The sequence below is a fragment of the Phacochoerus africanus genome, unplaced genomic scaffold (assembly GCF_016906955.1).
Source record: "Phacochoerus africanus isolate WHEZ1 unplaced genomic scaffold, ROS_Pafr_v1 Scaffold_56, whole genome shotgun sequence".
In the NCBI taxonomy this organism is placed as follows: domain Eukaryota; kingdom Metazoa; phylum Chordata; class Mammalia; order Artiodactyla; family Suidae; genus Phacochoerus; species Phacochoerus africanus.
The window spans coordinates 17,394-32,087 of NW_025927428.1; the positions used below are offsets into that span (position 1 = coordinate 17,394).

Below are 14,694 nucleotides of genomic sequence, written 5' to 3' on the forward strand. Positions count from 1 at the left end.
CCACACCCCCGAGGAGACTGGAGGAGGCCCTTGGCCATGAACCCCTGGACAGGGCGGAGCCTCCCTCGCCCTGGTGGTGCTGAGCGTCCCCACCCTCCCTCTGCCTCTCCTGCCTCTAAGGGCTGAGCCCTCTGAGCACAGGAGGAGGTTTGGGTCCCACTTCCCCATGGGTTTACATCACTGTGGCATTAGTACAACTTTTCTGCAGAGCACAGAAATAGTCGGCCTCGTCCTCAGCCTGGGCCCCCGTGATGGTGAGGGCGGCTTTGTTCCCAGAGATGGCTCCAGAGAAGCGACTGGGGACCCCAGTCGGGCGGCTGTTTGTGCTGTAGATCAGCAGTCGGGGAGGCTGGCCTGGTGTCTGCTGGAACCAGCCGGGGTAGTTACTAGTAGTGACTGACCCAGAGCTAAAGGCACAGGTGAGTGTGACGGTCCCTCCAGGAGACACTGACATCGCCGGCTCCTGGATCACAGTCTGAGAATCCACCCCTAAAACGACAGGAGAGAGACAGGGATTGTTATGGAGACAAGGTCCTGAGAGTGGCCCGCAGGTGCCCCCCAAGGATGCAGAGCCCCGGCCCCTGACCTGAGCCGACAGCGAGGAGCCCGATCAGAAGCACCGTCCAGGCCATGGTGGGGACACTCCTGGGACGCGGCCTCCTCAGCCTCCTGGGCTGGATGGTGGGGCCCTCGGGCCTTTTGATGCCTCCCAGAGCCATGAGTGGGGGCAGGGCCTTCATGCAAATCAGCTTCCTGCCAGTCCCTGCCCAGTGTCACCTGATGTTCCCTGGGGGAGGTCTTGAAGGGGGCAGATGCTGAGGACATCCCACAGACCAAGGACAGCACAGGGATGAGACACTGAGGGATAGGGGGTGACATCCTTCTCCCAACGTGCTGCACTCCCTCCTGTGAGCTCAGTCCTCAGTCCCTTCCCTGGAGCCTGAGGGCAGAAGGAGGAGCTGGGCTGTCCTCTCCTCCTGGCCCAGGAATGGAGCTCATGCCACCCTCCCCCATCCCTGGGCTGTTTCCTGCTTCCTCAGTGAAGGGCCTGCTGGTCTTCTCAGTGGGAGCTCCGCCTCCCTCCCCCTCAGCACTGGGTCCCCTGGGACATCCCCAGCCCCCGTCTTGGCAAAGGGGACAGGAGGTTCCCTGACTCAGCGCTGGCCACTGTCACAGGAGGTGGGAGAAGTGGGGGTGGGGGTCTAACAAGTCAAGTGCATGGCAGGTCTGGATGACAGCCTCCTCTGTCTAAGAAGCATTTCTTATGGAGGAACAAGAATTTTTGTATAGTTTCATTTTCTTGAATGACAAACTGAATTTACAATCTATGCATATGAACCTATATATTAAGTATTTTTAAGGAAAAACCTACACATTACAATGGCCGAGCCGTGAACATGCGATCCTTGCCCCTGGAAGGAGGGTTCGACAGTGTTAGAAAGGAAGGACAGTGCTGATACCCCCAGACCCACACCCTGTCACCTCCCCACAGGACACCCGGGTTCAGTGAGTGAGGAGGTGAAGGAGGAATCCAGGTCCTGCGGGGGAGCCCAGAGCCTGCTTGTGAGGCCCAAGGGTTGGTGTGGAGACAGTGCCTGCCCAGGGTCCCTCATCCTCTGTCCAGGTAGCATGCGGGTCACCATCCTCGAGGACATTCACCTCTGCTGTGTGATTGTCCCCCTGATGTTGCCTGAACAGCAGGGCTGGGCAGTGACTGGGTGACAGTGGAGGAGGATGTCAGAGGCACGTGTGTTCCTCAGAGCCGAGGACTTGTGGGGCTCCTGGGGGCCCAGGGGCAGGACAGTCACACCTGAGTGAGGACACAGCTGCTCACTAAGGCCAGAGCCAGTGGAGTGTGTCCTCAGACTGCCTGGCCCAGGACCCTGAGCTCTCAAGACAGTCCCCCAGCGCCCCCTGCTGGGCTCAGACCCACCTCACAGCCCCAGCCTCCTGGAAGGGCTTTGTGGCATTGCCAGTGGATCTTTCTGATGTCACCGCCCAGGGCAGTAGAATGAGGCCCCTCAGGGCAGTGTGGGCTGAAACATTCCTTTCCCTGGTCCCTCATGACCACTGCCAGCTAAATGGAAGGCTGGGTACGTGATAGTTCAGGATTCCCTGGTGTGTGAATTGGCTTCCCCTTTGCTCCTGGGCTCAATACCAGGAATGTAACCACCTTGAGCCACGTTTAAAGCTGGAAGGTATCCAGAGTCCCCAGTGCTGTCCCAGCAAGTACTGCTTCTCCCTGGAGAAGCTTCCAGGATGTTTTGTGTGGTTGCCCTGTTTTGTGTTGTGTTTATTACTCAATCAGTTTTATTAACATTGATAGTTATGCAATGATTACCACAACCAAATTTTATAGCATTTCCCTCCCAAACCCTCAGTGCATCCCCCCACCCCCCAGTGGTTGCCATGTTTTAAGGGCCTCCCGTTCGGTTCATCACGTCTTCACTCTACCTGTCTTCACTGTTTATTTATTTAGGTCTTTTTAGGGTCCCACCCGTGGCATACGAAAGTTCCCAGGCCAGGGGTCGAATCAGAGTTGCAGCTGCTGGCCTACACCACAGCCACAGCAATGCCAGATCCAAGCTGCGTCTGCAAAATACACCACAGCCCACGGCCATGCCGGATCCTTAACCCACTGAGCGAGGCCAGGGATGGAACCCGCAACCTCATGGTTACTAGTCAGAGTCATTTCTGCTGAGCCAATGGGAAGTCCACATCTTCACTCTTATGTCTGAGTTTGCCTTGAGAATATGACGCTGTCACGAGAAAACCTCTCCCATCCTTCATGGCTTCAGGGGTTCGCATGCACTCTTTTTTGCGGATTCTTTCCTTTGGGCTCTGACTTGGGCTAGTTTTGCAATTTTTTCAATACAGAGATTGACACCTAAAGACTATCACACTAAATGGACCCTTCATGTTGCTAAAGGTTCTTTCTCATTTCTGGCCTAAGAAACACCCACTCCCTCTCTCTCCATCCACACTGGCATCAAGCAAGTTCATTTCTGAAGAATTCCATGAAGTTCGTGGGGGGTGGATTTAAAAGGTGGAGTTCAGAGTACCTCACAGTCTATGGAACATCACCCCAAACAAAGGACCAGAGAGGGAAACGTGGGAAAGGCCATGGGGTGAACGTGGAGAAAGTGCGTGCGTGGCGGGGCCTCCATGAGCCTTGGAGATGAGGCCGTTAATGACTCAGCTGGACAGGAGGAGCTGCTCAGAGTTGAAGCTGAAGAGAAAGGGAGACACCCAGCATCCTGGAGGTGTCAGGGTCCAGGGCGGGAGCACGAAGCCTGGACCAAGAGAGGGACATGCAGGGGGTGGCAGAGGCCCCCGGGTCTCTCAGGGCACAGAGGCTGGACCTCGGCTTCCTTGTCATCGTAGGCAGGACCCGCGAGGGCTGGTTTGTACCTGGGCACAGAGGGATTCTGTCTGCCGTGGGAGACCAGTCAGGAAAGGAGAGGTGTTCATGGACCCCATAAAGGTGGCCCAGGAGGAGAGCATGTGACACTGTTTGGAACCAACAGCCCGAGTGCCAGCAGAGGCCAAAGCTGAGCTGGCGATGGTCACAGGCAGGGATACTTTTATAAATTTTTAAATTTATTTTTATTATTATCTGTTTTATTTTTATGTATGTTTTATTCATACTTTTATCTCTTAATATATTTATATTATATATCACAGACATTGGTATATTTCATAATAGATTTACATTTATAACCTATTTATTTTTTATATGATCTTTTATTTTTTATTTGATGTATTTTTGTTTATATTTATCTGAGCCTTCTGAAAAATTCGATGCCTTTTACTAGGCAGACTCATTCTGACGTGTAGGTAATGAAGTAAAATTAATACACATGTGAATCATTTTAAATTATTAAAGTTTCAATAATAAGGCTCTGACAGGCTGAGATTCTTCTCTCATGTCCCCATCTGCCTGTGTCACTGTGAAGAGCACAGTGAGAAGCCAGTTGAGACAGTCCCAGTCAGCCTCATCCTCGGGCTGCAGCCCAGAGATGAGCAGAAGCCCCGCATGGGCCGAGGCATCTTTGTCCCCAGAGAAGCAGCTGGGGACCCCCGAGCCCTGGTCCTTACTAGAGGCAAAGTGGAACCTCAGGAGGTACCAGGGAGGGCTCCCAGGCTTCCGCTGGTACCAGGATATGTGGTAGCTGCCAACACTGGAGCCACTGCTCAGGGTGCAGGGGAGCCTGGCTGATGGTCCAGGAGAGGCAGAGAGGGAGGGCGGCTGCGTCAGCACAGCCTGGGAGAGGGCCCCTGCAGACACAGACACAAGGGGGACACGGGGCAGGAGCTGCGGCAAAGACGCCAAGACTCTGAGCCCCAGGGGCTGATGCAGGCTGGGCACTGGCCCCTGGGCCCCCAGGCCTGTCCCTACCTGTGCAGTGACAGAGGCGCACGAGCAGCAGAGGAGTCCAGGCCACAGTGCTCCCATCCCCTGGTGCCCACAGAGGGGCTGGGCTGCCCAGGCCTCCTTTTCTTGCCCAGCCTCTGCCAGGGGAGGGGCTTCCCATGCCAGTGGGGGTCCAGCCAGGGACCTCCCCGGTCTCCCTGGTCCCTGGTGCTGGGGCTCAGCTCGCAGCCCAGACCTGGGGTCTTGAGGGAGGCCTCGCTTTGGGAGCCCCTGGGAGGAAGCACCTGCTGACACCACGCAAGTCCCTGCTCAGGGGACTCTGGCAGCCAGAGAGGACCTGCTCCTGAATGCCCACGAGGGAGCACAGGCCCCACCCTCAGGCTCAGGTCTTGGGGGCAAGGGTCCTCCCTGGGGAGCCCTGCAGAGGCCCAGGAGGCAGTTCCATAGCGCCCCCTAGGGGAACCTGTGAGAAAAGAAAAATAAATCTTATAGATAACCTCTAGAAAAAAGAGAGATAAAATGCGTAATTTTCTAGGTAGATATAACATTGAATCTGTTGTAAACAGTGAACAGTCAGATTTCTTATGAAAAATAAAAAATGTTTATTGTATTATTCCACAGAAACTTGTATTGTGTACGTTTTCACTGAAATATCTAATAATGCTTCAGTGATCACATGGTCTTGTATTCTTGCTTGTGTTTTTTTTGGTTTGCTTTTCTACAAAACATTGAAAGAAATTTAAAATATCCTAGTTCAGGAGGTCCCATCGTGCCTCAGCAGTAGTGAACCTGACTAGTCTCCATGAGGGCATGGATTCAACTTGGCCTCACTCGGTGTGTTAAAAATCTGGCAATGCTGGCCCTAGGAAAAAAAGTCAAAAAGCCAAAAAAAAAAAAAAAAATCTTTCAATGCCATGACCTGTGGTTCAAGTCACAGACGTGGCTCAGATACTGTATTGCTTTGGCTGTGGCTGTGGTCGGCAGCTACAGCTCCAATTCGAACCCTAGCCTGGGAACTTCAATGGGTCATAGATGCAGCTTTCAAAGACCAAAAAATATAACAATAAAATAAAATAAGATATCCTAGTTCCTTGAAAGTCTTGTAATATACCTGGTAAATAAAATTCATATGTGGAATATTACAAGCCACTATCATTGAATATTCTTCCAAAGAGTCTACATAAATTTTAACAAATTCAAATACTAGATGAATTATTGGCACTGTTACCAAAAGTCATTTATTCTGATATACAGGTTTTAGTTGATATTAAGTAAGTGAAAATTATAAATATAACACCACAAATAACAAAGCCTCCTAAGAACAGACACAGCCGGTCGCGTGGGTAATGGGCTAATGCTCACGTTCCCACCCCTAACTGCACAGGTTACACGGGGGCCCCTGCCCACAGGCTGGGCTGGTCCTCTGGGCAGACTCTCCCAGGAGCCCTGCTCCTCCTTGGGGCTCATTCTGATTCCCCGCCTTCTACCAGCCCCTCCCTGACCCAGACTAGGCCAAGAGTCCACAGGGGACAGGGAGGGGGGAACCCAGATCTGAGCCACGGGGGTGAGGGAGCCTGGCCAGGAGCTCCCGGGTGACCAGGCCTCAGGCAGGAGGGTCCACCTCAGTGAGGACAGTGTGCCCAGCTCCCTGCACCCTGGGGGCTCCCAGCTGTCTGGCCCAGCACCCACTCTCAGGACTCTGCGGGCACCCCCTGCCGCCCACGGGCCACCTCTTCCAGCCCCTGGCATGTCCCCAGCCCCCATGCAGAGGGGTCCTTTGGACAGCAGTCCTGGCTCATGCTCCTCCCAGGAAAGCGGGGTCACAGGGCCTTTCTCGGTGCACCCTGGGGACTGGACTGCTCTCGCACTGGGACTCTTGTCTCTGTGGAAACCAACCTTATTTCCAAAATGCCTATCTCCGTTCACCCTAGCCACAGCCATGGCAACACCAAATTGGAGCTGACTGTGCAACCTACACTGCATCTTCTGGCAACACCAGACCCTTAACCCATGGAACATGGCCAGGAATCGAAACTGCATCCTCATGGACACTATGTCGGGATCTTTACGTGATGAGTCACATCACGAACTCCTAAAATTAGGATTTTGTGTTCATATTAGATTTGCTGGTCAATTAACTGTTTACTAAATCACGAGACTATTTTCTTTTGTTTGCGAGCCTCCACTCATGCGAAAGAGAATATTCCCACTAAATCTTATTCTAATTATACCAATATATTGCTGATAGTGTAGGGAAAAGCAGAAATCAGAAGAAGTTTAAGGGAGTTCCCATCGTGGCTCAGTGGTTAACGCATCTGACTAGGAACCATGAGGTTGAGGGTTCGATCCCTGGCCTTGCTCATTGGGTTAAGGATCCTGGCATTGCCTTGAGCTGTGGTGTAGGTTGCAGATGCGGCTCGGATCCTGTGTTGCTGTGGCTCTGGCGTAGGCCGGTGGCTACAGCTCCGATTAGACCCCTAGCCTGGGAACCACCACATGCCCTGGGAGCGGCCCTAGAAAAGGCAGAAAGAGAAAAAAAGAAAAAAAGAAGAAAAGGAAAAAGTTTAGGCTACATATATACCCTCTGTGTGTATATATATGTATATATATATATATAGTTTCCTTATTGTTCTTTTATTTGTTTATTATTTTTATTGAAGTGTAGTTGATGTACAATATTGTGCCTATTCGTGCCGTTCAGCTAAGTGATAGTTATACATATATATATATATATATTCTTTTTTATGTTCTTTCCCATTATACTTTTGATGCTGGAATCCGGGTTCCCGTTCATGGCAGTCGAAGAATGACCTCTGAGAATACACAGGCAGCTAGAAAGCAAAGTCCTTCTTAAAGGAAAGCAAATAGCTCCCAGGGCTGCGAGGAGCAGGGAGAAGAGCCCCCGCTCCCTATTGTCCTGTAGGGCTTTTTATCTTTTAAAGGTGGGGAGGGTACCAACGTGGGGTCCAGAAAGATGTGGTTTTCTCCCACTGGCCTTGCTCAATTACCTGTATCAGTCCTTGTGCAATAGGGCTTTTAGGGTTGGAAATTTCCTGGAAGTTTTATGGGTTTTGTGCCCTTTTCTTTCCTTAGATTAAGTCACCATTCCTCCTGTTCCTTTTCTATCAGTTGAGGAGTGGGCTAGAGATTCGCATTTCCTACAGTAAACAAGGCCTGTGGGGATGTTACTTCCCAGAGCCTTTAAGCCACAAGTGTTAGTCAATAGCCGTATGAAAGAATGTATGGGAGCCCCTGTTCCTACACTGACTACGTAATATTCTGCCTCAGTTTGTCTCAAGATAATTGAATCTAGCTCCCCATGCTAAGCAGTAGGACACGTTGCTTATCTGTTCTAAGTACAGCAGTTTGCATCAGCTCCCCCCAAACCCCCAGACCATCCCTCCCCTACCCCTCTACCCCCTTGGCAACCACACGTCTCTTCTTTCTGTCTGGGGGTCTGATTCTGTTTCGCAGATCGGTTCCCGTGTGCCTTATGTTCGATTCCCCATATAAATGATATCATATGGGATTTGTCCGTGTCTTGTTGACTTACTTCACTTAATAAGATCATCTCTAGTTCCGTCCCGTCCACATCCACGTTGAGGCAAATGGCATTAGTCGCGGGCCTTGAGCTGAGCCTCAGAGGGTGGACCCGGCACGTTTTGACAATTGAAGGAACTGAAATGGCCCAGCATGGCCTCTACTCCTGACTGGGGACCCTAAAAGCCTAGAACACAGGTTTTGCTTTCTTGGTTTTGTTTTTGTTTTTGTTTTTCGTTTTTGTTTGTTTGTTGTATTCAAGAACTTAAGGGGATTTGTGGAACATATGTGGTGAATGTTGTAGAAGTCCCAGAAATCACCTCAGAGGACACACGAGGAAGGTGGAGAACAGCTTTATTACGCCGGCGGCCCGTGGGGAATCACTTTCCAATCATGGACCCCAAGCGGAAAGGGGAGAGACATTTATAGTGCTTGCTTATGTATCTAACATGCTCCGTTAGGCTTTAGTTACATGCAGGATACAGAAATATGTATAGCTGTACAGAATGTCTTATATTGTTCCTTTAATGATTCACCTCAAGTACAACCTAGCTATCCTTTTTTGAACATCTCGAGAACAGTTGGGGCCCGGAGTTTCTCAAGTGCTAACGACTTTGTTTTTCTCAGAGCCCTCGTATGGGTCAGTTTAAGTTCACCAAGATGGACAGTGGCAGCAAGATGGCTTCGCTCTTGCCAAGCTCCCTATTCCCTTTTCCACACCCCTACGGTAAAGGCGCCCGCTGTTCTCTGATTCGTGCCCAGCGCTGGAAAATTAAAATGACTCTGGCTCGGATCGTCAGTGTCAGCAAGTGAGACACATGAACACGGGGAGATCGCGACTAGGCCCTTTACTTCTGCACAAGGGCGCGGGTGCTCAAAAAGGAGAAAAGAAGAAGAAAAGACCCTCCCTATTTATCCCTAACACAGGTGGACAGGAAGGGGCAGCTGGAGGGACTTGGAGGACAGAGGGGAGGGGAGGAGCCCCACCCCAGCCAGGGCCCCAGATGACCTGGAGCCAGGAGGGCAGCAGCAGCAGCTCCTGCGGGAGCCTGAGCAGGAGGCCCTGGGCGGCCACCTCCACAGAGGAGCAGGGGTCCAGGGCTCGGTTTCCGCTCCAGGACTGAGGTTTGGGGTGAGCCTGAGAGGCTTTCATGGGCAAGGCAGGAGGAGCAGCCAGGCTCTCAGCTGCGCCCACTGATGGCCACGGAGCCCAAACCCCAGACCTTCCTCCAGGGAACCCAGCAGGGACCCCGAGGGTCCACTACTCGCATAGAGAGGAGGTGCTGTGGGCACCAGGACACGGACTGGACACTCTGATGTGTCTTGACTCAGGCACAGCTGATGACTCTGTGTCCTGGGTGCTGCTCTGACCCGCCATGAGCTCTGTCTCCAGGGCAGCCTGTCCCTAGCATCCAGGGATTTGTGCTCAACTTGAGAAAATGAGACAGTGTGCTGCCACAGAGGAGAGGTTTGGGGACAGATAGTGACGAGGACATGTTCTGGCAGCTGTTGGGCTCAGGCTGCCTGTGGGCAAACAGACAAAGGCAGCAGCTGATGATGCAGAGGATGGCCCTGCCCAGGGAGCCCCCTGGCTGGGGGACAGCAGGTTTTGGTCTCACTTGCCCCCTGGCCTGGGGCACTGTGGGGCCATCGAGGCTGTCACCCCCGGCTGTGCAGTAATACTCAGCGTCATCTTCAGCCTGGAGCCCAGTGATGGTCAGGGTGCCTGAGCTGCCAGGCTTGAAGCCAGAGAACCGATCCGGGGCAGCAATAGCCATGAGATCGGCATAAGTGAATGCGGATCTGGGGACCTTTCCTGGGAGCGGCTGGGACCACTTCACACTCTTCCCACCCCCGATGTTGCTGCTGCTCCCAGTGCAGGAGAGGGTGACCCTCTGGCCCAGGGACCCAGACTCAGAGGGCGGCTGAGCCAGCACAGCCTGGGGCCAGGATCCTGGAAGCAGGAGAGACAGAGATGCTGATTCTGGGGTGCAGACACAAGAGGAGGAAGCAGGGCCCAGGGCTGTTCCCAGGCCCCTTCCCCTGTCCCTGTCCGCAGTCACCCGTTCAGTGAGCCAGGAGGGTGAGGAGCAGAGGGGACCAGGCCACGATGCAGGCTGTCCTCGTGGCTGCTTGCTGTGGCCCCACAGCTGAAGCAGAGCCACCCCCAGTCTGTCCTTCCCCTCTTCTTACTCGGAGAGAGGGAGGGGCCCTGCATGCCAGTGACACCCCCAGCTCTGACCTCTCACTGGGCTCTAGATCACATTCCTCTGCTTCAGGGTGGCCTGGAGGTGGGCAGAGGCATTGACGGGGGTGGGGGTGGGGGCATGGGTGGGGAGTCCCCAGCTGGGAGCCCTGAACAGAGGGCAGGAGGCAGTGCTAGGTGGCTGGTCCCAGCTCTCATCCCCAGAAACCCCCTCCACCCTGACGAATGCGCCCAGAGCGCCCCCTGGTGTCCAGACCCAGGCACAGCATGTGACCTGGTGACCAGAGCCCCTCAGGGACATGTCTTTCCCCCTGCTCTGAACACTGTCCCCTGCCTTAGGAACAAGGCAGTTGACGCTTTGTGTCCCCTGTCTCCTCAGAGCCTCTGTGTGCTCCCCTCACACCCCTCAGGGTGAGTCTTGAGGGTGCCCTTGGCTGCTCAGGGGTCAGGACTGAGGGGGCTTCTGGGGCACAAATTCCTCTGAGATCAAGATCAAGTCAGAGCAGTGATGGCTTCCTGGAGGCAGGTCCCCTTCTGTGCAGGACGCCTGGTCCCTTCCTCTGTGTGGCTCCTCCCTGGAGGCCAGAGCCCTCCTTCCTGTGTGGCCCTCAGCTCTGAGGAGAAGGGGGCTCTTCTCTGTAGAGACGTGAGGCTGTGGGAGGACGGCCTCAGATGCTCCTGGAAGCTGGTGACGCGTCATTCCAATCCTGGAAGCGGGACGGCAGGGTGTCACAGAACACGCAAGACTCTTACACCTGGAAAGTGGGGGACCAGGAGGCACTCTGGTCCGCAGAACAAAGGCGCCTGGGCTTTAGCCCACAGGACTCTTATTAAGGAAGGTGATGAGCTTGTTAGTAGTGGGATTAAGGAAGGTGACAAGGTTAGTGGGCAGGAACAGGCATAGGCAATAAGCAGGTTATCTTCTTAGTGATATCCAAGGGGGTATCCTTAGGACACAGTGCAGCTGTTTATAGAATGACATGGTTAATGCATAAGTCCTTTATCTTGTCTTTGGAGGACACTTGGTACTTCAGAACTCTGTGTCCATCGATATTTGCCGTCTGCAGAGTTCAGCTGTTCCGTGGTCCCCAAGAGTGGTGCTGAGGGAATCCTCACTGTATTTCAATATTTCCCCTCACTTGCTCACTAGAGTCACCCAGGGAGATTTCCCCCCCTTTTTTAGCCGCACCCCAAGCATATGGAAGTTCTGGGGCCGGGGATCAAAGCTGAGCCGCATCTGTGACCTGCACCATAACTGTGGCCGTACTGGATCCTTAACCGATGGCACCACAGCGGGAACTCATGGGTTTTTTAAGAACATGACTCCCTCCCTGGAATGTGTTCTCCAGGCACAGGGCACAGTGTGCAGGCAGCCAGGCCCAGTGACCTTCTTCATAGCATTTAGCTTGAACGTCTCACTGGCTCTGAGCAGTGTCTTTTCCCAAATGAGCCCAACGTGTGGTAGCTGTTAGGATCAACCATCCCAAACAGAGCGTTTGAAATAAATAATGTTTGTACCCAAGAATGACTGCCATTGGCACTGTTTAAAAAGAAGAAAAAGTTATGTTCTTTTAGCTGAAAATAACGTACACTCTACACCATATTTTTTTAAAAGATAACTTTAACCACAAACAAACAAAGACAAACCTTGCCAAAAAATTACCATAAGATCAAACCTTAAAAATCACTGGTCCTATGAGTTCCCTCCGGGCTCAGCAGGTCTTAACCTGATCTGGTATTTTCACTGCTGTGGTGAGGATTTGATCCTTGACCCACCCAGTCATACACCAAAAAAAAAAAAAAAAAGAAAAAGAAAAAGGAAAAAAGAAAATGATCATTGGTTTCACTTACAAAGAAAAAAAAAAGAGAGAGACTTTTTATATGACTACAAAAATTATATGCAGCCTGCACTAGGGGAATTTATTTGAGGAGCTGTTTAGATAGAAAGGAACACTCTGACTGCCATTTGTCCTTCTCTGAGGTTCCATGTGTTAGAATGTCAGTGAATTCTGAGAAAAGCAATTTTAAGAAAACTATCCTTTCCTAGAGAAATCCAGTTTTCCAAAACTGATCCTGTGAAAGATAAAAAGATAGGAGTTCCTGCTATGGCTCAGCTGTAATGATCCCAACTACTATCCCTGAGGATGGGAGTTCGATCCCTGGCCTAGCCCATTGGGTTAAGGATCCGGAGTTGCCTTGAGCTGTGGTGTAGGTCAGAGACAGGGCTCAGGTCCCCCTGTTGCTGAGGCTGTGATGTGGGCCAGCAGCTGCAGCTCCTATTCGCTCCCTAGCTTAGGAACTTCATATGCCCCTGGTGCAGCCCTAGAAAAAAGACAGAAAAAAAAAGATACAAAATCAACTGTAATCGTTACAGAAAAAGTAGATACCATAGGTATGGCACTAAAACCCCCACAAAAGAAAAAGTAGAAAACTTAATCATGAAACCACTTCACAGGAAATCACAAGATGCCACTATTCTGAATGAGAAGACCCCCCACCCCCTTTTTTTTTCTTTTCTTGTCCACTCCCAGGCATGTGGACTTCCCAGGCAAGGGATCAGATCCAGGACAGAGTGTCGAACTAAGCCGCAGGTGCAGCCAAGGAGGACCCATAACCCACTGTGCCTGGAGAGGAATCCAACCTGTACCAGTGCTCCCACGACCCTGCTGAATCCCATTGCCCCACAGCAGGAACACCTGAAAGAGAATGTCTACCAATTTTTATTTATTTATTTATTTATTTATTTATTTATTTATTTATTTATTTATTTATTTGCTGTGGTCATGCAGGGCTACAGCCAGGGCATATGGAAGTTCCCAAGCTAAGGGTGGAATCAGAGCTGCCCTGTCGCCGGCCGCACCACAGCCACAGCAACACAGGATCTGAGCTGCATCTGTGACCTCCACCACAGCTCACTGCTACCCCACATCCTTAACCCACTAAGCACGCCAGGAGTTGGACTGCTTTCTCGTGGATACTCGTGGATAGTCAGCATCTTTATCGATGAGCCATGGGTTGGGAACTCCTCTACCAAATTTTCTAAGATCTCCTTTGTCCACCGGCCCCCCGCAGAGGAGAAGCTAGTGATGCAAATGAGTTCCCTCCTCCTAAGGGTCCATTCTTGTTCCTGGATGGGGCCCCTGGAGAGTGATGCTCTGAGGTTGCCTCCTGCGAGGGCCCTGCATTGACGTACCTTCGATGGGGAAATACCCAAGCCTGAAAGCAGGAGTCACTTCCAGGAGCCACAGCTTCAGATTCCCCATCAAGTCAGTGATCTGAGGCCCAAGCCCCAGGTTTGCAGTCAGGGGAGAACTTTCCCATCCCTGAGCACCCTCTGCTCACAGAGCCCAGAACCGCCCCCGACAGCGCCCCTGCTGGTGGCAGGTCAAACTCCAGTTTCCTCTCACATCATTGTTGTGTTCATGCAGCCAGAGCTGGAATCCAGGTTGCATTTTTCCAAATCATGCTACTTGGACTCCTCCAATCTGTGACCACTTTCCAGCTACCTGGCTTTCCCTGTCTCTGAGGATTTTGGACCACACAGGTGCAGTGTTTTGAAGAACGTCCCCTGATTTGGGTTGCCCTGATGTTTTCTCAGGCTTGTCCTAAGGTTACAGGTTTTCAGGGAGAACAGCACAGAGTGAAGTGGTCTGAGACAGGAAACTAGACCATCTGCTCAGGGAGGAGAAATGTTGAATGAATCTCTGCCACACTCAACTCTGCCTCTCTAACCCCAATGCTGTGTCACCTCAAAGACTCATTCCGGATGCTGGGATCTACTCTGGACCAGACCAGGTCCCTGATCTTGGGGCAAACCTTGTCTATAACATTTAGTGTGATTTTTCTAGATAAGCTCTTCATAGGTGCATTTGATCAGGTTGAGTAAATCCCATTGTATTGCTGGTTTACTGAGAGGTTTCCTTTTTCTTTTTTCTTAATTTTGTAAAAACGACGAATGTTGAGTGGCTCATTAGTTTCACATCTACATCTATGGAGATGATCATGTATATTTTTTCCGCTTCAAGTAAGATTGAATGGACAGACTGTCAAATGGTACATCACCCTAGAATTTCTGGATGGATCATTGTTGCTGTATTGCCAGCTTCAACATGCAAATACTTCAAGGCCTATGTGTATGTATATTCATGAAAAATATTGGCTTTTGGGTTTGTTTTGAGTATGTCGTCTGTTTATAGAGTTGGGGAAAACTTGGCCTCATAAACATACTGGGTCTCAGTGCTTCTTTCTCTATTTTCCTTGAAAGTTTGTGTAAAATCGTTACTATTTCATACTTAAAGTTTGATGAAATCCACCAACCAAGAGATCTGTGATTTTGGATTTGTGTCTTTTGAGAAGGTCCGAAACTACAGTGATAAACTGCTTAAATATCTGTAACGGCAAACAGGCATTAAACTGTACTGATTGCAGAGTTCCTGTCAAGGCTCAGTGGTAATGAACCAAAGTAGTGTCCACGAAGACTGGGGTTCAATCCTTGGCCTGTCCCAGTGGGTTAAGGACCCAGCGCTGCCATGAGCTGTGCTGTAGGTCCCAGACTGGGCTGGGATCCTGCATT

The 14,694-nt window shown here is 51.4% G+C and overlaps 1 gene segment (V, D, J or C); it reads right to left on the reverse strand.

Annotated features, from left to right (window-relative positions):
• Nucleotides 1-157: 157 nt before the first annotated feature.
• Nucleotides 158-739, reverse strand: LOC125119324 (immunoglobulin lambda variable 8-61-like). The segment is given in 2 exon segments: nucleotides 158-489; nucleotides 587-739. Coding segments are annotated over 2 exon segments (450 nt in total).
• Between the last annotated feature and the right edge of the window lie 13,955 nt (nucleotides 740-14,694).